The sequence below is a fragment of the Nipponia nippon genome, unplaced genomic scaffold, assembly GCF_047370975.1.
Source record: "Nipponia nippon isolate SJK-2023a ecotype South Korea unplaced genomic scaffold, ASM4737097v1 scaffold_57, whole genome shotgun sequence".
Classification (NCBI taxonomy): domain Eukaryota; kingdom Metazoa; phylum Chordata; class Aves; order Pelecaniformes; family Threskiornithidae; genus Nipponia; species Nipponia nippon.
Window position 1 is genome coordinate 465,038 of NW_028262377.1, and position 22,563 is coordinate 487,600.

Genomic DNA, 22,563 nt, shown 5'->3' on the forward strand with positions numbered 1-22,563 from the left:
CAGAGATTCCCCTGCAGCCCATGGTGAAGACCATGGCAAGGCAGGCTGTCCCCCTGCAGCCCATGGAGGTTAATGGTGGAGCAGATATCCACCTGCAGCCTGTGGAGGACCCCATGCCAGAGCAGGTGGATATGCCTGAAGGAGGCTGTGACCCTGTGGGAAGCCCACGCTGGAGCAGGCTCCTGACAGGACCTCTGAACCTGTGGAGAGAGGAGCCCACGCTGGAGCAGTTGATGAAGAACTGCAGCCCATGGGAAGGACTTACGTTGGAGAAGTTAGTGGAGGACTGTCTCCCATGGGAGGGACCCCACGTTGGAGCAGGGGAAGAGTGTGAGGAGGAAGAAGCAGCAGAGACAACATGTGATGAACTGACTGCAACCCTCCTTCCCCATACCCCTGTGCCACTCAGGGGGGAGGAGGTAGAGAACATTGGGAGTGAAGTTGAGCCCCGGAAGAAGGGAGGGGTGGGGGGAAGGTGTTTTAAGATTTGGTTTTTATTTCTCATTATCCTACTCTGATTTGATTGGTAATAAATTAAATGAATTTTCCCAAGTCGAGTCTGTTTTGCCCATGACGGTAATTGGTGAGTGATCTCCCTGTCCTTATCTCGACCCATGAGCCTTTCATTATATTTTTGCTCCCCTGTCCAGCCGAGGAGGGGGAGTGATAGAGCAGCTTGGTGGGCACCTGGCGTCCAGCCAGGGTCAACCCACCACAGTCCTTTTTGGTGCCCAATGTGCAGAAAGCCTCGGACAGGCAGCGGGGCCTGGGCCCCCCCTGCGGGGCCTGGGCTGGCCGGGACATACACATGGGAATGGGGCAGAGGGGAGGGGAAGGGAAGGGGTATGCGGCAGACGAGGTGGCCCAGGAGAGACAGAGCCGGGGAAAGACAGCACCCGGTGCCGCTGGCGGTGCCCGTGCGCGACGAGCCGGCAGAAACGGCCCCGGCGCGGCCCCCACTCCCCGAGCTGCGGAACCCCTCAGCAGCAGCCGCGGCCGCCCCCGCCGCAGCAGGCAGCCGCTCCGCGGAGGGCCCGGAGCCGGGCAGCGGTCACCAGCGGGGCTGCCCGGGGACTGCTCGCCTTTCTCGGGAGAGAGGGACGAGCTGGTGTGCACACGTGTGAATGTACAACCACACACATAACCGCACACATACACGCACCCGGGGGGGAGTATTGCAAGAAATCCGCAGCCAGGTTACAACTTTCGGGGGCAGCTCTGCCGCCGGCCCGGCCCAGCCATGCGCAACGCGGGTCCACCCCGCCCCCCACGGCGGTGGGCTCCGGTGCTCGGCGCTGTACCAGCGCGGCGCGCTTCGGGAGCCAACTGGTCTCCTGAGGGTTTCGCTGCTCCGTCCCAGACCACAGCGCCTCCCCCAATATCCAAAAGCAAAAAATAATTTAAAAAAAAAAAAGCAGCAGCCAAGAGCGGACGGAGCGCTTTATTGGTCGCCGCACAAGCCCTGCGCGCTCCCCATCCTCACGCCCGGGCTGCAACGCGTTAATTTCATAGCACCGGCGACATGAGGACCTCATACCTCCGGACAACTGGGTGAGTCATAAATACACGGCGCAGGGCTGAAAGCCGAGACTGTTTACAGCGACTTTACAGCGGCCTCCGGCGAGTCAAACCGCCGTCCCCCGCGCAGGGCGCCCAGGGGCCGGGCTGTGTAGCGCAGCGCGGGTGCCGGCGGGGGACCCCCGTTGCCGCGCTGGCGGCACCTGCGGCCGGCGAGGGGAGAAGAGGGGGCGGCCTTCCCGCTGCCGTGCGTCCGTCCGTCCGCGGCGGCGGGCGGCCGGCGGCGGCAGCGCGGAGGAGCGGTGCTGGGGAGGGATGCGCCGCCGCCGCGGTGCGGTATTGGATTACCCCTGCCCGGCCCCGCCACCGCGAGGCCAGCGAGTGCCGCGGCGCTGCGCCGGCGTCCGCGCAGCGCACGGTATGTCGGGCCGGTGACTTCAGCCGGGAGATATTTGGAGGCTCCGCGGGGTCCGGTGCGGGGGGCCAGCGTGTGTTTGGGTCTGAAAGCGAATCAGCGGAGGGCGCGTCACTGCCAAAGGGCCCTATAAATCCATCTGCGGCGCCGAGTCGTCCTGGCAAAGCCCCCGCGTCCGCGCGTCCGGCTCCCGCTCCCCTCCGCCCGCGGGTGCGGCGCCTTCACCCGGTCCCGCGCCCCCTCCCACCGAGCCCCGCCGGCGCCCGGGGAGCCGGGCGCGCCCAGGCCCAGCCGGGGCAGCCGGAGCGGACGCTCCCCGGCACTGGCCCGGCCTCCCGCCGCTCCCGCCACGCTCCCCTCTTGGATCTAAGCTTTCGCCGCGACGGGACCCCCGATCTGGAGGAGGAAGCCTCGCTGCTGCTGCTACCGGCTTTACAAATCCCAGCGCCGGCCTCTGATTCTCCCAGCAGGCTGAGGGGGGTGGTTTGATTATTTATTTTTTTCCCCTCCTCGGCTGGGGTGGTGTTTTTTCGTGGGTTTTTTTGGTGTTTTTTTTTTTTTTTTTTTTTTATTTCCCGCCGTTGCGTGCGTGTCCGAGCGGTGCGCGGCTCCCCACGGTGCTGGACCAGCTGGCGTTACAGGAGCCCTGATGTCTTCATCAGATTCCCCGCAGTTGTTGATGGAGTGTCTTTCTCAGATTTCCAGGCAGGGTCCCAAAAGCAGCACCCAGAGCCAGCTCCCGCTGCCAGGCGGCGCTCCCCGCGGCTCGGGCCGCTCCCGCCGCTGCTGAGTGCGGCTCCGGGGCCGGAGCGGGCAGACCTCCGCGGGGCCGCTCCTGCCGCGGCCACAGCACCTGCGGCGGCGGTGGGGGAGGCCGCTGGGACTTGTGCTGGCGGCTCCTCTCTGCCTCCATCCGGACTTGCGACCTTGCCCCCCCTATCCCTACGCCTACCCCCGCACAGAGTCCCGGCGGTCGGACCCCGACCTGGCCCACATGCATCGCCCGTCCGGCCGCTCGGCTCCCCGGCGTTAATGTCCATCTCGGGTCCGACGAGACCAGCTCAGAGGTGAGGGCGAGGCGAGGGTCGCGGTGGAGTGGGCGAGCCGGGGCGGCACCCTCCCTCCGGGGGCACAGGGCCGCCCCGCAGCCCCCTGACCCCGGCGAGGTGCGAAGGCAGCAGCCGGCGGGGAAAGCGCGCACCGGGCAGCTGCGTCGAACCGGGCTGGGAGCAGCTGTCATCCCCGGACAGCGGCCATCGGGGTGCGTGCTGTAGCTGACTGCGGGCGGGGCGACCGGAAAGCGAGAAGACAGGGAATGCGAGAAGAGAAGGAAAATTAGAGAAGGAAAGGGAAAAGAGAAGGGAAAAGAAAGAGGAAAAGGAAGATAAAGAAAAGGAGGGGAGAAGGAGAAGCAAATGAGAAGGAGAGAGAAACAAGGAAGAGGGAAATGAGAAGGAAAGGGAAAAGGAGAGGAAAATATTTCCATTTCCCTTCCCTTTCAAAGAGGAAATGGGAAACGGAAAGGAAAGGGGAAAGGGAAAAAGGAAAAAAGAAATATGGAAACAGAAGGGGAAAGGGAAATGGGAAGAGAAAAGGAAAAGGAAAGAAGAAAGGGAAAGAGGAAAGGAAGAGGAAAAGGAAAGGAAAAAGGGAAGTGAAAAGGAAAGAGGAAAGAAAATGAGAGAAAAATGAGAGGAAAGGAAAAAGAGGAAAAGGAAAGACAAAAAAGGAAAGAAAAGAAGACTGGGAAGGGGAAAGGGAAGGGGAAAGGAAAGGGAAAAGGAGAGAGAAAGGAGAAGAGAGGGAAAGGAAGGTTTGTTTGTAGCATGACAAAGCTGTGCAGCCCCGCACCCCAGTTCAGCCCTGTCCACCCTGGCCCAGCCCAGGGACAGGTGCCCTGGCACTGCCTGGGTGCTGGGGGAGGATGAGCACAAGGTGACCTAGCTGCCAGCACAGGGACACGGTCACACCCCCACGTCCCTGGGCGCATGCTCCTGGGACCTGCCTGCCCGCATCCCCCAAAGCAGCTCGCTTGGGCATAGAGGGGCTGGAGGCCATCCTGCACCACCCTCTCCCACACCGCTCACTGGGAAGAGCCCACCTCCCTCACTCTGGGAGGAGATGGGGATGGAGATGGGGATGGGAAGGTGAGCTGGGCACAGGTTGTTTCCCCCTGCTCTGTCCCTAGGCCTGGCCAGGGTGGACCTGGCTGATCTGGGGTGTGAGGCTGCGCAGCTTTGTCTCAGGGTTGGCAGGGAAGGGGGCAGGACCCGGGGAGCGCAGCAGCTGGGAGCTAACCCTGCCTCTCCTCTCTGCCAGGGGCCCGTGTTGGAAGGAGATCTAAGATGAAGTTATGGGATGTTGTGGCTGTCTGCGTGGTGCTGCTCAGCACGGTCTCCACCTCGCCCCTGCCCACTGGTAAGATGCCTCCCAAGGGGCCCCCTTCAGTGGTAGAGGGGCCTGAAGACGATCTTTCCCCCATCAGCCTGCTGCCTCCCTATGCTGTGCACAGTGACTGTAAGAAACATTCCCCTTCGTAGCCACCGCTGTCTGTCTTGCTAAACCTGCTCCCCTTTGCCCAGGTATCAGGGTAAGGAAAGGACATCCCACTCCCCCCCGCCCTTCCCCCCCCAGTTTCTACCCCCACTTCTCCCCCAGGCAGGGTCAGTGGTTCTGGTCTGGCTCCAGCAGCTCCAAACCAAGTCATCCTCCAAAGCTCGGGGTTGGCAATTGCAGTGGAAATGTCCTCCTTCCCCCCCACCTCCAGCTCTACCTTCCTGGCGGTCATAAGATCCCTTTGGTTGAAAAACCCAGAGAAATGGGAAAGTTAGTTGTATGCAAAGGAGCTGGGAGGAGGATCAGGTACGTACACCTCCCAATGCAGGCACTGAAACTCCTTCCCCACCGCTTTAAGCTCCTCTCTGTGTTCAGACCTGCCAATGCAATTATTCACTGTCTGTAGTGGGCGCAAGTCCTGATGGAAATTGGGCTCCATGGTGCGAGGCACTGTACACATCCTGGAGCGCTGCTGAGTTTCATTAAATCCTTCTTGGATCCTGATCCCAAAATTAGTGTGTCCATGTGGAAATTTACAGAAGAGTAGCGGTGGCAGGGTTAGGAGCTTGATGCAGAGTAATCCACATGAACCGGCTCACAGTAAGACAGCTTACAATCCAAATGACAGATAATAATAATGCCTCACTAATAATAGGTCTCCTACAATAGCAGATACAGGATTTTCATGGCAGTATGTGAGTGTTATGCTAACACTGGTGGCTTTTTAAAGTGAGAGTTAATATGACTCAATAAGAAGTGGCAAAATACTCACGTGAATTGTGGAGATATTCACTTAGCAAAGGCACAGAAGCAGCTCGGAGTTTGCTCCCTATGCCCTTGCTCAGCCCTCTCTGTTCAGCTTGTTGCAGGATGCAGACAATATCCAGTAATTGGGATTCTTTTTTATCTCCTTATCTGGAGGCACGTCCGTTCCCTGCGCCTGCTGCAGCTCCAGCCACAGGCAGCCCCACTCTGGTTTCTCTGGAAGCAGCTGGACTAACACAGTGTGGAGGCGCCGAGCAGGGAATCGTGTGCCATGACTCCACTTTGCATCCCCTCTTCAACATCCATCTCCTCTTCCATCTGTCCCCACGCACACATATCTATGTCCTTCCCCATTTAGTCTTCTCTATTTCCTTTTCTTGCTTGTGTTTTCCCCCGCTGGAATCTTTCCCAGGCTGCCACCTCCTCCCATCCCATCCCAGCCTGGTCTCCTGCTGCTTGCAGACCAGCAGCCCCTGACATCCTTTCAGCCCCTCCACGCAGGGAGGTCAGCCAAAAGCGCTTCCTCCCAGAGCTCCAGCATGCCAGGGCTGTGGGGCCGTCACACGTGGTGATCTTCTCCATGGCGAGCTGCGTGGCGGGGAAGGTACCAGGGCACTGAGCTGTCCTACGAGAAGCAGTGATCAGCTTTTCAGGCCGCCGTGTCGGTCCCCTCTGCATGGGCTTGCTGCAGCACTGGTGGCAAGAAGAGCATTAGGGGGAAAGCAGCATGGGTGAGAGAGCATTAATGCTCTGTCTTTCCAGGGTGGGAGTATTTGTACAATACTGCTTTTATCTTGAAACTTACTTCTGGGAATGTGGTTCCTGGTGAGCTGATTTCTCTGCACAGGTAGCAGTAGCAGTCTTGTCTGTTCTTAGTGTCCAAAACTTCTCATTTTTTTCTGTGGATTGGGTAAACAAGAAATGGGAAGAAAGATGACCTGTGTTTTACCTGAGCTATGGTAGTATCAATAGACAGCCTCTTCCAGAAATCTGTTTCCAGAGTACAGGCATAGGCTTTGCCAAGCAGAGCTGGGTTGCAGGTTGTTGCCCAGGATAGTCATTTCAGAAAGGGCTGATAGTTTGGTCTCGATCTCTTAACCGTGCAGATCACAAATAGACAGGCCTGGCTACAAGGGGAAAGTAAACAGTGCTGTTCACAACAGAAATTGGGGGAAATCCAGGGAGTTCCTGTGATCTTTACACACTAGTGGTTTACACAGCACCTGTGCCTGAAAGTCAGAAACTCTTCTCTCCGCTACATTGCCAAGTCAGATGAGTCAGGGGAGACCTGCAGAAAGGCGGCTGTAAGAATGCAGTGAAATACTTTGATCCACTTTTATGCTGGTTTTAGTTGATTTAAAAGTGTGTGGTATCTGGAGAGCAGTCTGCAAACACAGAGCCCATGAGGCTGATCCTATCCGGGCACATCTCTGCCTTCCCGCCACAGCAGCACTTTGTTCGAGTCACCACTGTCAGTGTCTTTGACATATTTGTTTCTCTCTGCTTACCATTTGGTGGCACGCACCCTTCAGCACATGAAAGACATAGAACAACTTACACAAGAGGAGTCACATCTACACCATGTAGATTTCCCTCTCCTCTTCAAGGTTTCTCTTACAAGCAGAGGGCAGTATGCCATGAGCATGCAGGCATGCTTGCAGCTCCCTGGCTCGTCTGCTGGTGGACCTGCCGTGTATTAATATCTCTGTGAATACTGTTGGTCAGCTGCTTTGCCGAGTGCTTTTGCAGGAGGCAGCTCACAAAGCGGTGGGAGCGCCATCATCACCCATGTTGGTTCATCTGCATAGGGCAGTGCGTGGGTGTTGAGCAGGACTGGGTGCTGCGTGCGTTCAGAGGGGTGCACTGCTCTCCCCTAAAGTGATCCTCACACAGGTTGGGTGGGGAGTAGCAGTTGCGCTCCGAGGTGTGCATTGCTCTTACTCCAGGGAGGTCAGGTCTCCCATACACCACCGGCAGCGGGGGTTAGTAGGGTTGTGAGATCGTGCCCTGCTCCTAGGGACAGGCCAAACACCTTGCTGGAGCACAGATCTGTTTTCCCAGGCCCTTGACACCTTTTTGTGTTCTCATTTGATGGGACTGCTTTCTCTGCAAAGTGCTCTGAGGTCACCTGATGCTGCCCCATCTCTTTCAGATTGGCTCGAAACCTTCCTTCGTTCCAGCCTACAGGCAAGGTCCTAACCTCCCAGGCTTATCAGGTGTAATGTGCTGACCTTTGCTGTTCAGGGCAGTAATTAGAGATGGCAGAGGGTGTTGGCAATTGCAATCTTTGCATTTTTTAGTGGACTGGAGGCTGGAGTGAGAGTAGCCTCCATAAATGCAGTATATTTGAGATTAATCCAGTGTTCATAGGCATTTTAGGCATCAGTGTTCATGGGATATCTTATTTCACATGAGTAGCTGTAGCATTTGTAAAGTTAGAAAAACCTTTCTTTCCGTCATGCTACAGTCTGCTGGGGGAAGGACACAATTAGCTTAAATAGCAACTGTGAACAGAACAAATATAAACCAAATTACTATAAGCTAAAAACTAAGTCAGCAGCTTCAGAAGCATGACAGTGCAGAGGGAGCCAAACACTTGGTTTGACTTATATGCAGTTCCCAGTGAATACATTTTGTAAGTGCTTGCTGCTGTATGGCCATAATCAACATGTATGTGAGGACTGGAGTATCCTAAGATCCAGGATATGATATATAGTCTCTTGATCAAGTGAGCAAGCATCTTTAGTAAGAACTAGTGCTATACATGTAGAATTAAATGAAAAATCTCACCATAGGCTTTTCCCTCTTAATAGAAGGAAAAGATGCTTCTTTGCATTATAATGACTGAGTTACTCCATGGCCACTGGATGGTCATTTGTTGTTGGAGCTCCTTTGGTGTGTTATACCATACACACTGTGTTATGTGTGCATTATACCACTGTTAAACACTCTTCCTACCCCTGCTAAGGGGTATTTAATGTTAAGTTATTGCATTTAGCTGCAACATTATCAACTAGTATGGAAGGTATCTAGAATGAACAGTGATATTGTAGGGCTCTTTAAGGCAAAAATGGTATTAAATTATACTTCCAAATGAATGCATTTCCTTCTCTACAGCATTTATTAGGCACATTCAGTGTTACGAACCAGAACTCTCATGTTTCTGTCCAGACTTTCCTGCTCAACACACTTATGGTGTGGCATATGCGCTTTAGTCTAAAAGACACCCAGAAGCTACAGAGGTAACCTGCCCATGCACAGTAAATCCAATGCATCGGAGAGGTATCTGCCACACTGAGCAGGTGCCACACTGCGTCATTTGATCTGTGTGTATCCAGTACAGCCAGTGCATCCAGCCAGTGTCAGACCGAGTGTGTCTGTGTCCCTGGGCTATATATATATATATATATATATATATTCCTTTACTATATATATATATATAGTAAAGTTTGTTTGCATGGGCACGCCCAGGTTATCTAGGCTTTTAGAAATCTTAAGCATTCAAAGTTGCCTTTTTTTTTTTATGGGCAAAATTCTAAAAAAAGAAAGAACAGGACACATCTGGATAAATCCAGATGCATTTAGCCCTAGAAGCCGATTTTTCCGCAATCTCAGGTATAACTACTGAATATACTCCTGTGAAGGATGTTCTGAGACTTAAGGAGGAAAGGACTGAAATGCAAGAGAATATGGTTTTATTATCATTTTAACAGTTGTCCTTTGTTTAAAGTTTTATGTCTTTGCTCCTTTTCAATTTAGGGACCTCAAAAATTTCCCAGTGGAAGTGTGGATCCTTTTAGATGTTTTGCAGGTGTGGGTTGCTAGATAACATACCTGAACATGCTTTTCTTGGTCACCTTTCATAGGTCTCTTCAATATATTTTAGAAATCCCCGTGTTCAGGGTCTGCAGATGACAAGCTGCAAAACCTTTCTTGGAAGGCTGAAGAATTCAGCAACATAACCATGTTCAGGATCATCAAACATCTAAATAGGCCACTGCCACATTAGTGCTGGTTGACATTGCACAATTGTCATTTTCGACAAAACCAGCTGTAGTTTCTGATCAAGTAATATTTGGTAAGGGGAACCAAAGGAAAGATTTCAATGATTCTTGGAAATCCAGTCCTAAGAAGAAAGAAGAGAAGAAAGAAAACAGAATCAAAAAGATTTATTTGAGAAAGGTACAAACAAAGCATTAAGACACAAAATATACATTAGAGCATGTCTGTTTTTAAGATCAAGGACAGAAAATGAATTATGTAATACATTTCAAATATCAGCATTCTTTTTAAGGAATAAAGCCACATTGTATGACACTAGCAGATATTTAGGCTTTTGCCTTAGTCTGTATGTATTGGTACAGCACTTAAACGGAAACCTGCAGGTACATTTCTTTGAAGTCAGTGGGACTTGTACAAATGCTTTAATGCTTATTGAACAGGAATAGGCTTCAAAAGAAGCAAACGCTGAAATCAAAATACTTGTTTTCCTGCATCTGGGCCAGGCAGTGTTACAGCAGGTATGCCAAAACTTCTCAGGTGGCCATGTTTTTAGAGGCAAGCTGGTCATATCCACTTTAACTAAGACGCTACATACAAATATCTGGACTACCTCTGCTCCCATCCCAAGTGTGTAAGATTTCTTTGGCAAAACCAGCAATTACTCAGGAAATTTCTGACAGGGAGGTATGGATCCAGCGTATTGGCTGGGAAGGGGACAGAGCTCTTTGGAGCCCGGCTGCCTCTAAGCAGCTGCCGACGCCATCTGACAGGTCGTGGTCCACACATCCCAGCGTGAGACCTCCTGCAGCGGAGCACGTAGCACCTGTCCTAGAGCGAGGGACTGGTTATTATAATAAGAACACTTTCTGAACTGCAATATTAAAACTTTTCATGTCGTTCCTATTGTAAACAGGTTGAAATGCAGGTAGTGAAAGGCGACAGTAGAAGAACGCGTATTATTTATAGGTCAGATCAAAATCTGATAGCAGCAGAAATTGTCACAGTAGGGGCATCAGCCGTGGTTTTGCCTGGATGGCTCTGCTTTACTGCCCCAGGGAAGAGACTGGGATAGGGTCCCTTCCTGCTGCTTTGCTGCCTGTGTTTGTTTCTTGGGGACACTCCTAAAACCCAATGGGAGATGCAGTGTAAGAACACAGGCAGCCCTGGAACAGTTGCTTGATTGGTATAGTTGAGCTGTTGTTGCAGTGACACTTCTGCTGTTATTTCTGTTACGCTGTTCCCATTCAGTGAGCTGGCACTAAAGTGGGGCTGGGTGAACAATGTGGGGGTTTACTGATGTCGTGCGAGGGCTGGGCTGGATCACTTCTGCACCAGGAACGCTAAAGAGAATTTCTTTTTATTACCAACAGTAGTTCCTCTGTTAAAGTCTCAGTGCCATGCCTGTTAGCTGGCTGCATGCCTTCTTGCTAATAGAGGTCACAGGTTTTGGGTCCCAGTCATACATACTCATTTGAGGCTCTTGCAGGGATGGGACAGAACCAAATATTAAGCATAAACCCAGGTTTTACTGGGAAGCTGGAGATTTATTCAGCATGGTATGGATTCGGAGGGGTACAAGGCCTTAGTGAGGAGACATGGTGGGCAACAAGGCAGGTATGTGCTTTGCTTCACCCAGGTTTGGCTCCTGCTCAGTCAGTGGCTTCAGGCAGGGCACTGCCACTTTTTATTTTTCCCCTTTTACAGTGTTTATGCTGTAACTTCTTCAGATGCGGAGACTTCCTCGTGGGTGCTTGAGTACCCACACAGCCCCGTACAATAAGGCCCTAGTGCAGATCGGCCTCTGGCAGCTACTGCAGGATCTGTCACAAAACCTCAAGAGTGACCACTGAAAAGCTGTCTGGTTCTCAGTGCTTCAGAGCTGTTTTTTCAAAGCTCTGAATCAGAGGCGAGACCACATCCTCTTGCTGCTTCTTTGCTGCTTGACTGCCAGATGAGACACTCCTTTGCCCAGGGGCCAGAGGAGGGATCCAGCCCCAGGTGCCAGCCCAAAGTCGGGCAGGATCTTGTGAACAACTCCTGCCTGGACCAGACAAAGAACAAGAAACTCTTGTGGACAGGTCAGCTTGCAAGGCAGCTTCTTTTACTTCACCCAATTCACCTGACCTTGCTTTTTCCCTCTGTTATCAGGTCATGCCCCCAACTGGCAGCAATTATGACGGTCCTGTTGTTTTTCCTCTTTCTTCTGGTAGCAACCAGTATTTCATACCTGTGAGAAAGCAGGCAAAGGATGCAAGGGGAGGCACTGCCAAGCATGGCAGTGTGAAAATACGAAGTACTCTGCAGGTTTGCCTTTATGACCAACACATGGGAAGTGGCAGGGTTAGCTAGTGAGCTACAAACACAAAACTTCTGGCTGCTCCATTAGGAACAAGCACACCAGGTAGGTTAACCCTGTGCTTTATCATACCTGACTGGTGTGAGTGGCCCCGGAGTCATCCTCCAGGTTACTTAGCACTTTACCTTGATGAGAGACAAATGACACCAGTGAGAGGCTCCATTTCTAAGGACTCTCTGAGTCGGAGGGGAGGACGCAGTGTTTTCTGGGAGCTGGCAAGGCAGGGAGTGAGGTAGTGAACCAGAACTGTATTAAACATTTAAAGATGAGCTGGCCCTGGTGTGTTTGATGCTCTATTTACTAATGGACACAACCGACTGGTTTCCATTTCACTCTTAGCCTCACAGATTTTCATGCAAGGCATGAAAGCAAAGTCATGCCTCAGAGAGGTGATATTTTAATTGTTTAAATCCTGAAAACTTTTCAGTATAACTAGTTTTAACACCTACCTTTGCTTTGATGCCTGCATGATAGGCTTTGTTTTTCATGAAAAGTATTTCATTTTTAATAAAATGAATGTTTTATCCCCACCACAGTTCACACCTTTTTACTTTACAAAGCAGACTGTTCATCACACTGGTAATTTTAACCTCACTAAGGTCACACTTCCACAAACAGGTTACTCCGAGGGTCTCCTAAAGTATGCCTTTGTGGTGTGAGATGGGGAGATTTTGTGTTTGGATAGGGCTTGTCCACTATAATAAGTACCTGAAAACATTACTGCAAAGCAAGCTAAATACAAAAATGATTAATGAATAAATGGTATACCAGAGTCATCTGTATAAGCAGCAAAAAATGAGGATGATTCATTGCAGTCACAGTTAGAGGCACATTAATTGTATATTTCCCACTAGCAAATGATCTAAGAAGAAACATCTTTGTGAGTATAACTTTGGAGGAAACTTAAAAAACAACCAGGAAAGAAAGGTAATTAAAATATTTTAGTTAAGAAGGTCCCGGATTAAAGTACCAGAACTGTTTTGAAAAAGAGCCATTTGATCCTAACACAGATCTGGATCTGAATTTTCTAAATAATGCTTATCATTATAATGAGCTGGATTAACCTCCTTGAACTTTGAAATCATACTTTAAACAAGAGTCTGAATGCTGCTGTTTGAACTTCTCCAATTGAAAGACAGCTGTGCTTAAGTGAAATATCCTGGTAATTTTATTAAATGTTTGGCCTGAACTTTTGATGTAGTAGCTATGCAATCCCACAAATGCATGCATAAAAGCTACAATGTAAAATAAACATTTAATTTTATCATTTTTAGTATACCTTATGTGACTTTTATTATATCACTTTAATTCAGGATATGCAAAGTGCCAAATAATGCTGCAGTGATGTAATTAAATTTTTCTAAGATCAGTATAGAAAACTATTCCTTAAAGTACAGTTTCCAATAACTTATGTCAAGTTTTATGAGATTTTAAAAAAAAGAAAAACCCACTTATATAAATTATTATTTTGCAATTAATAGAATTTAAGCTTTTCTTGTAAACCATAATAGACAGCATGGTCAAAAGAGACTGTAGTTAGCCTTTTAAATCCATAACCAGGCACCAAAATGAGTAACTGGATTTTTTTCTCAAAAGCTGGAGATCCATCTTTTCCCACTGAAATCAACTTGTGGTCAGATACAAACTGATGGTTTCTTGCTCTACCATGCTGGGTTACTGCCACTGCAGGGGAATATTTGGCTTTAAAATAAATCTGTTGCTAGTGAAATCAAAGGAATAGTTTTACAAAATCTAATTGTGGTCACATTTGAATAGACAGAAATAAATTGTCCATTTTTCCTTAATGGAAACTGTTTTCTTGAGATTGTGATGAGTTTGGTTTGGATGTTTGTTTAGACCTATTTTATGTAGAAGTCTGTCTGAACACTGTATAATTTATTCTTCTAAAAAGTGCAGGCATCGGATCCCGGTCCTGCTGGCACGCAGTGTCTCTAATTAATTGGAAATGCAAAGGCAGGCTCTGGGGGGTTTGCAGTGGGGAAGATGCCCAGAGGAAGGCACGTTTCCCTGCGTGCCCAAAGCAGAGCTCTGGGGTGGCTTTCTGCAGAGGTTGGTGGGGAGCACCACAGGTGTTTGTCTGCAGGAGCCTGCGCCTGTATATGCTGCCAGCTCTTGCAGTGCCCAGGGGACAGGGACTGTGTTTGGGGACGGGCAGGTCAAAGCCTCAGGTTCCAGAGAGCAGCAGTGAGGAGAGAATTTCAGTTTGCGTTCAAGAGGGGTGTTCCTAACCCAAAAGGTTGGGTCAAAACTGTGATCTGAATGTGCCCTAAAGGTTCAGAAAGCAAGCAAACAGCAAACAGATGATGCAAATGTTCTTGTTTTTTTAAATGTCTTTTAAATGAGTCTCATTTCTTTATTTTTGTTTGACTCCTGGAGTTTTGGATGTTTGGCATTGACCAACTCTGTGCCCAGCCTGGTCACTCTTCTAGATTCCTATGTTCACCAGTCCTGTGATGTTTCGTTCTTTCCTTCTTTACTTTTTTATTCATTTTCTGATCCTGTGAGAAACTCCTGGCAGATCAAGAGCTCTGGTTCAGCTGGACACGGAAGACTGATGGGGTCTGTGAGCCTTTTTGCCATGCTGTGAACAAGATACACAGAGGCCCTGTGCCCCCTGAGGGAGGATTTTACATTTCCAGGACGTATGGTCCTTTCCCTTGGGGAATGCCTGCTTTGAGGTGCATCACACTCATGTATGTGTGAACCAACCTTCACTAACCTATACTGAGCACATGCTGTTGTGGGCTATCCCGTCCTGTCCTACCCTACCCTACCCTACCCTACCCTACCCTACCCTACCCTACCCTATCCTATCCTATCCTATCCTATCCTATCCTATCCTATCCTATCCTATCCTATCCTATCCTAGGTGGCTTCAGATTTTTAAATTCTAATTCCTTCACACCCTGGAGCCAGGTACTACTGCTCAGAGAAGATCTTTACTGCCTTTATTGCCATAGTATCTGAGTGTTTTCTGCTGGCACTTTGTACGTGTGTACGTGTAAATACAGCACACATATACACACATCCAAACTGTATATTTTATAAGAAGGGATAATAATATGTGCTTTTCCCAGGGATGTGAAATCCCCACGGAAAGCTCTGTCTGCTGTACAGTCAAGTCAGTGCAGTCCATGCAGTATTAGAGAAGCAAAGCTGCCAGGCTGTTGACCTTCATTACGAGACTATAAATGGTTTTTAAACAGTGTTTGAGACAGAGGGGTAACTAAGTAAAACAGATCATGGCTCAATCAAGTGGCTTTATTCAGGTTACAAACCAGCACTCTATGCCAAGGCAGCCCCTATGAGTGTGGTGGTGTTCCCTAGCCACACAGCTCAGCTCAGCGCCCTCTTCACCCCCAGCAGCACTTACCACAGCGCAGAGACCAAACAAGTGCTCGGCAGGCGGTGGCTGTGGTGTAGGGAGGTCTCTTGGCATCCCTGGAGCACATCTACCAAGTGCCCATCAGGCTGGGGTGGTCCTGCTGTCAGTCTTCACCTTCCCTACTGTCCATTAGCCTTTTATGGTCTTTAGTCCTTGGTCAGTGGTTATTGCTTATTCATGTATGATGTCTGGTGGTAGCTTCCTTAGCATTTATCTCTAGTGCCTTGTGTTAATGCTGGCATTTCTACTTGGTTGCCCAGGGTCCTACTTCAAGAGTTTTTTACGGCATTTTGTTTCGGGCTCTCAGGCTTTGCACCCATACTTATTGAACAACCAAATATCCCTACTGAGTCATGACTGGCACCTTGGCATAGGCCACTAAGTCAACTCTCACTTCACTCCTGGCTGTCAAGGTTTCCTTCAAACCCCTGTGAGCCACTCAGTGAATGTTTGTAGTCACACTGATGACTATGCTTTGTTAAGCAGCAGAAAATTAGCACCAAGCCACATTCGATCAGTATGAGCCTCATTGCTTGGGTCCATGATTCAGTGGTTGCTGGGTCCAGCTGCGCTTGATGCAGTACCAAGAGCACAGACCCACACCACTGAGTGTGTGTTGAAACTCAGCTTTTTGGGATTGTGTTGAGGCTGGTTGATCATGGGGAATTGGAGGTGTTCCTCAAACAGTGCTAAATTTTGGAAGCAAACTTGGGGCACATTGGCAGTCCAGTTGGAATGTGCCAAAAAGTGCATTGTTGCATTGATTGTGACTAGTTTGGGCCTCCACAGGTAGAGGGTGTTGTTGCTTACAACAACTTGCAAGGACTCACTGGGTAGCCCAGTAATGCAGCTGCCATTGTGGTTAACGTCGTGTACACACATAGTCCCGTAACAGCATGTGTGGTTGTAGGTGGGCAGACACTGGCCAGGGTCGATAGGTCCAGCACGTTTCCTTGAGGGGGCTCTGTGCACACCCACCGGTTCCCTAATATCACCCACGTGCCTTGTGTCTCCTCAAGTGATGTAATCTCCAAATAATGGGAGTCACTGCAGGAGTCCTCTGGACAGATTTGGATATCTGTTTGGGATATTTTTCAGTCCCCTGGGCTGAAGGGGAAGTCCACCCTGGAGACAGAAAATTGGCATTCATCTTACTCATAGTGCTGGCATCCCTCCCAGCAAATCTCCCAAGTGGCCTGATGTTGCAATAGGGGATGAGCTGAGTAGGGATCCTTGGCTCTGTTAGACGTATCAGCCACGCACGCTTCATCCCGGGTTACAGCTTGGAGTGCTTCTTGCATGGTTTGTGTTAGAGCCCCAGTGAGATTAGCGGGATTGGCCATGCTGCCAATTACCCCATCTTCTCTTTGCAGCAAGTCCATGTGTGTAGGTAGGGCTCCTCTAGTTGGATACCCCTCTGGCTTGATTACTTGATCTACTTTTTCCCCTACTGCTTCCACCTTCTGCCATGTTGACACCCCATGCCTGCATTAGCAGCATTGCATAGGGCTTATCTACGGTGTGTTTCCTCCACCTTAAGTGTCATAGGCGACTAGCAGTACAGAAGGCTCTCAGCAACATTAGCTCCCTTGGTGCAGTTGGGGCAGTCATCACACATGAGTCAGGATAGATGTCAGCATGGGCTCTAAGCAGGGACACGGTCCACAACATGGGCCTTTCCCCCTCTTTATCTACCCTCCAGGGCATACTTGGATCGGCTTGGGCAGGACAGTGCTTGGACCCTATGACTGTCTGATTAATATTTAACCAAAGTAGACTCCTGCATATAGCACTGTTGCAGGGGTAGGTGACATTTTTGCATCTGAATTGCAAGCAGTTTAAAACCAACGTGCCCAGTTGGTTTATCTCTTCAGGTAATCCACAGTTTTGTTTCTCCCTTCTTAGGTGGGGGAGACTTACTTCCCTCACTGAAAAGGCAGAATACCAGATTTGGGATAAATATGAGGCTGAAAGTTGCAGACAAGAGTCTGGTATAGGTTAGGTTTCTCTGTAACAATCTCCCAGCTCCTTCCTGATGATTGACCCTTGCATGGATTTCATTAAACCCTAGTATACTTCCCTGATGGTTGTATTTCACTCTCCACAGACAACGTCTTGTTGTGTCATACTGTTGCTACAAGGGTTGGGCCAGAAATATGACAGAGGTGTGGGCTGGGGTAGTCACAGTAGTATGAGGAGGCAATTTGAAGGTGAGAGTGGGGAATGGCACAGCTAGAGCCATCTCCTCAGGGCCACATCCTTCCCCTATTGGGTTATAAGCTAAGAAACCTAGCTTTCCACCAAACCTAGGTGGACACACCTATCCAAGCTACCCCCTTCCAGTAGGTATGGCTCATAGTGGGTATTTTGGTACCTGGAGATTGTTGCCATTAGCATTGGATACCTGTAAAACACAGTGGAACTCACTTTTCCCAGTCCCAAACTCTACAGGATCCCACTTCCCATGTGTCACCCTCATTATGTGAAGGTACAAGATTGCCTGCAGACTCTTTTACCAGTCTGCACTATTTTGCTGGAGCCATCCATGAAAAAACGTATACTTCTGATCCATCCCTGTTTTATCATGGAAGGAGGCTTCTAGGATGTGGCTGCTTTGGAGTGGGGTCCATATTCCTCCTTAAGTGCAGATGCACTGTGTTTCAGCAGGTTTTTGCACTAACAGAGTTAACATCCTGCTGCCCCCATCTCCTGCATATTTGGTGCTCCTGTTGAGGATATAAAGGTGCACCTTTGCTAGGCAATGGGAGGCAGCCTTGTGTCTTCTCTCCTGTTAACAGAGTCCATGCCACCGCATGTGGGCTGGGTACATTTGCTGCCTGATCTCCCATCAGGGCTCCTGTCTGTTATAGTGCTAATTAGGGAAATGTGGTGCTGAGCCTTTGCCTAAGGAGCTGTTCCTATCTCAGCACCTGACTGAGTGAGAGCCTTTGTGGCTCTCTATCACCTTTCCCAATATTTGCAGTTCCTGGGACATTTGTAGGGGTCCTTCTGAAGATGGAGCCCCATTACATGCAGGGCTGGGTGCATGACACTGGTCTGTTATGTGGGTGGGCACTTAGGAGATAAGTACAGAAAGAAGCATCCTCTTAGGTCTTCATGCAAAGGAAGTGAATCCTCAAAGACTCAATTTTTGGCACAATGAATGAGGAAAAAAAAATCTCAATACTGCAATGTAGTTTATGTGTTTAAGAGGCAATCATTAATAATACAATATAAGGGCACCTACACACGGGCTCCTGACAGCCTGACCCTCCGTTAAATCACTGTATTCACTAAAGCAGATCACATTGAGGGATATAGTCCATGGGAAGTTTAAAGATTTCAAAACGCAATTTTTTTCCAAATCATGCTGAAAAGCTGAAACCTGAGAATATTTCAGAACATGTTCAATTTCACCCTCCTTGAAGGGGTTCATTCTGCTAGTATCAAAACATTTCATTGACTTCAACACTATTCAATATCTTCATAAGTGATCTGGATAACGGGATCAAGTGTAGCCTGATGAAGTTTGCAGATGACACCAAACTGAGTGGGGAAGTAGACACTCTGGAAGGGAGAGCCACCCTGCAGGAAGATCTGGATAGGCTGGAAGAGTGGGCTAACAAGAACCTTATGAAGTTTAACAAGGACAAGTGTAAGGTCTTGCACCTGGGAAAACATAATCCAGGAGTGCAGCTCAGACTGGGATCCACCTGGCTGGAGAGTAGCTCTGTGGAAAGGGACCTGGGGGTCCTGGTGGACAGGAAGCTCAATATGAGTGAGCAGTGTGCTGCTGCTGCAGCCAAGGCGGCCAATAGGATGCTGGGTTTCATCAAAAAGGGCATCACCAGCAGAGATAAAGAAGTCATTATCCCTCTCTACTCGGCGCTTGTCAGGCCACACCTGGAATACTGCGTACAGTTCTGGTCCCCGTTATACAAAAAAGATGTGGACAGGCTGGAGGGGGTCCAGAGAAGGGCCACCAAGATGATCAAAGGTCTGGGAAGCCTGCCATATGAGGATAGGCTGAGAGAGCTGGGTTTGTTCAGCCTTGAGAAAAGGAGGCTTAGAGGTGATCTCATCACCATGTACCAGTACTGAAAGGGGAGCTACAAAGAAGATGGAGACTCCCTTTTTACAAGGAGTTGCATGGTGAGGACAAGGGGTAACGGGTATGAGTTACTCCCAGGGAGATTCCGATTGGACATGAGAGGTAAATTTTTCACAATGAGAACAGTCAATCATTGGAATAATCTCCCCAGGGAAGTGGTTGACTCAGCTATGCTGAACACATTTAAGACTCAGCTGGACATGGTGCTGGGGCATCTCATCTAGATTGTGCTAGAAAGATTGGACCAGATGATCCTTGAGGTCCCTTCCAACCTGGTATTCTATGATTCTATGATTTAATTTACTTGAATATTTTATCACTGGTAGAGTATATATCAAATGAAAAATGAAATAGATAATTTAATAAAAAGAAAATGCATTAATATCATTTCCCTTGAAAATTAACATAATACTTCTATTCTGACCTATTTCTACTCAATCTAAACAGCATCTTGTGATATGAAATAATTCCACGAGAAATTTTTCAAAAGCTCTGATAATAATTATTCCCTAAAAGTATTAAAAACAGCAGGCATTCAGCCAGGAATAATAGCTCAGCTCAGCCTGGCACTCCAGGAAATTCCTCCTTCTGTCCTACCCAAAGACCTTATCGATAGGTGGCTAACCACTGCTGGTGTGAAAAGACAGCAATTAACATTTATAATCACAAAATTGCTTTAAAGAAACCTCGTCTTTTTGCTGCTTTGCTGGGAAGAGCCTGTATAACCTCTCTACAGTAGCTTCATACACCCATTAACTAATATTTATATCATGGCATGCTTTTTTTTCCCTTGATTTTGACAGGGCTTATTCAATATTGAAAGATGTGCCAGAGTGCTACCAAGCGTCAGCAGACACCTACAGAGATACATACATATCTAATTTCTTTTTCCCCAAATGAGTTTCCATGATGATCTAAACCATTCCAAATTCTCCCTGATTTCTGAGGGTCCTGGGCACACTCTCTGAAGTAATAGGCAGGGCAGCTTGCATGTGTCTAACATTTTTGAGCCACGAATGGATAAACTTCCATTAATGACAACTGACACATGACAAAGCCTTTTCTCTCTTTCCCCAACAGCTAATATGCCAGAGGATTATCCAGAGCAGTTTGATGAGGTAGTGGACTTTATTCAAGCCACCATTAAGAGACTGAGGAGGTCGCCGGATAAACAGACTCCGATTTTTTCTAGGCGGGAGAGAAACCGGCAAAACGCAGCCACAAACATAGAGAATTCCAGCAAAAAGGGAAGGAGGAATCAAAAAGGCAAAAATCGAGGATGTGTCTTAACAGAAATGCATTTAAACGTGACTGACTTGGATTTGGGATATGAAACCAAAGAAGAGCTAATTTTCCGGTATTGCAGTGGATCTTGTGATGCAGCCGAGACCACCTATGACAAAATTTTAAAAAACTTAACAAGAAAGAAAAAACTGGTCACTGACAAAGTGAGGCAAGCTTGTTGCAGACCCACAGCCTTTGATGATGACCTGTCCTTTTTGGACGATAACCTGGTTTACCACATACTGAAAAAACATTCCGCAAAAAGGTGTGGATGTGTCTGACGGCTGCACGCCAGAGGCGGCGCCGGTTTTGCATTCCTGCTATGATGCAAAGAGAGGGACCAAGGTTCCTGGGGAAGCGTCTGCTCAGAGTGGAGAAAAGAGGACCAAGAACGCAGAACAAGGGGTCGTGGGAGCCGGGGGTGGGGGGGGGGGTGAGGTGGCGTAGGAGGATGGAGGCTTTTGACGTCCTATGGGAAAGTAAATAAAAGCTCAGGTGGAGGTGCCGACGGCTGGATGGCGTGCGTGCTCCCTTTCCCGTTTGACACAGTCCACCGTCAGTGAGACTCAGATCCATGAGGAATGTGCTTAAAAACACAACCCTGCTGTACCATGCAGTGTTTTAGTTATCCCATCCATGCCAGGAAGCTTATCTGAGAAGTAGCTTAGGAGTACCTTACTTATCCCCTGCACCCTCAACTTTACTGAAAGACACGTTGTACTATTGCTCATTGAAGGGCGGTTCCTAAGCACTTAGGACAACTTCTAAACTATAAGATTAATCTCGTAAGTAAGATGATATTGGACAAATATCAAAATTCCCAGGCTTAAATTCTCTAGGGCCAGTATCAATACAAAGCAAAACAATTCCACTTACTGGTTAAGTTTGATTATTTCCATCTCATGTTTCTTCAAAATGAGCATAGGATTTCATTCTTCTACCTACAAAAACAAGTTGAGTTTTTAAGCACTTCTTCCTAGTACAGTAAGAGAAATGGCAAGCCCGGCCTACACGAAATGTGTTTCTTTTGGTTTACAAAGGACTAACATAATTTGCGTAACTACATTTCTGTTTGGTCATTGTGAGTGAGCAGAGACTACTTGATGCAATGCATCCGTTCAGAGACATAAATATACAGAAGATATTTATTGAGATTAAGTTATTTTTATTTATTACAGTTCAGTAATGAGTCTCCTTTCCTTATTTATTAAAGTTTCTTTTCAAAGGTGCCAAAGTGGAAGGTGCTTGGAAGATACAGAGAGACAATGAAGTTGGGAACAACAGTCCATGCTTTTGATTGAAAGTGTTAACTTCAATGCAAAAAATCACTTACTTTACCTTTTTTCTTTTAAACAAAATCCTGGTTATGTTCACAAAATGTAGTGCCAAAATCTGCAGCCCTTCCTCCTGTTCACTAATACTTTTGAAAATTACTGCAGTCATACATGTGCAGGAGCAGCAATGGCTCTGCACAAGTGAGGGTCGCAGGACTTGGCTCAACATTAGCAATTTGTTAGAAAAACTAATTCTAGTCATATTTTAAGTGTAGCCACATTTTTTAATCACACTTTTTGCCAACTGACCTCATATTACTATTGACAAATGGAAAATAATCACATTTAGCCTTATAATTTCTTGTTATATTTATTTAAGCTTTTCCTTCCATATTTCCATATAAAAGAGGTTAAATCCCTCTTACTAGTTAGCCCTGGATTTAATATAGCCTGCAGGTAAACAATTGTGTTAAATAATCAAAGTGTTTTGTATAATTTGCTGAAACGTTACAGGATCGTACCCACACAGAGTTTCCTTAGGATGAGGGAGGTTGTACAGCAAAGGCATTCATACCTGACCGCTAACGCAAGCTCTCGTTCTGGAGACTTTTTTCCCAAAGGAGCAGTAGTGCAGGTCACTAGACATACCTGACAACCAGTGAAGCATCGACTCCCGCGAAAACAACAGGAAGAAAAAAAATCCCTACTGAAAAGAAAAAATGATTGTCTGACCTTTTATCTCATGCATGCAATGGCTCTCCATACTCATTTTGCCCTGGGCCCCTCAGGGTCCCACAGAAGAAGGGTCTAGAGGTCAAAAAGTTCCAGAACAGACATAGAAAGATGTACCAGGTGTATGAAATGCAATCTAGCCCC

At 48.2% G+C, this 22,563-nt stretch overlaps 1 protein-coding gene across 2 annotated transcripts; it reads left to right on the forward strand.

The window, feature by feature from the left end:
* The first annotated feature begins 1,427 nt into the window (after positions 1-1,427).
* LOC148051692 (glial cell line-derived neurotrophic factor-like) lies at positions 1,428-20,800 on the forward strand. Of its 2 annotated transcripts, none has more exons than XM_087735452.1 (3): positions 1,428-1,551; positions 4,253-4,351; positions 20,210-20,800. In XM_087735452.1, the coding sequence occupies exons 2-3, from the start codon at positions 4,279-4,281 to the stop codon at positions 20,692-20,694; spliced, it is 558 nt and encodes a 185-aa protein (XP_087591578.1). In that variant the 5' UTR covers positions 1,428-1,551; positions 4,253-4,278; the 3' UTR covers positions 20,695-20,800. The 2 variants fall into 2 exon arrangements, with proteins under 2 accessions (XP_087591578.1, XP_087591579.1); XM_087735453.1 differs by lacking the exon at positions 1,428-1,551 and adding an exon at positions 2,510-3,000.
* The last annotated feature ends 1,763 nt before the right edge of the window (positions 20,801-22,563 follow it).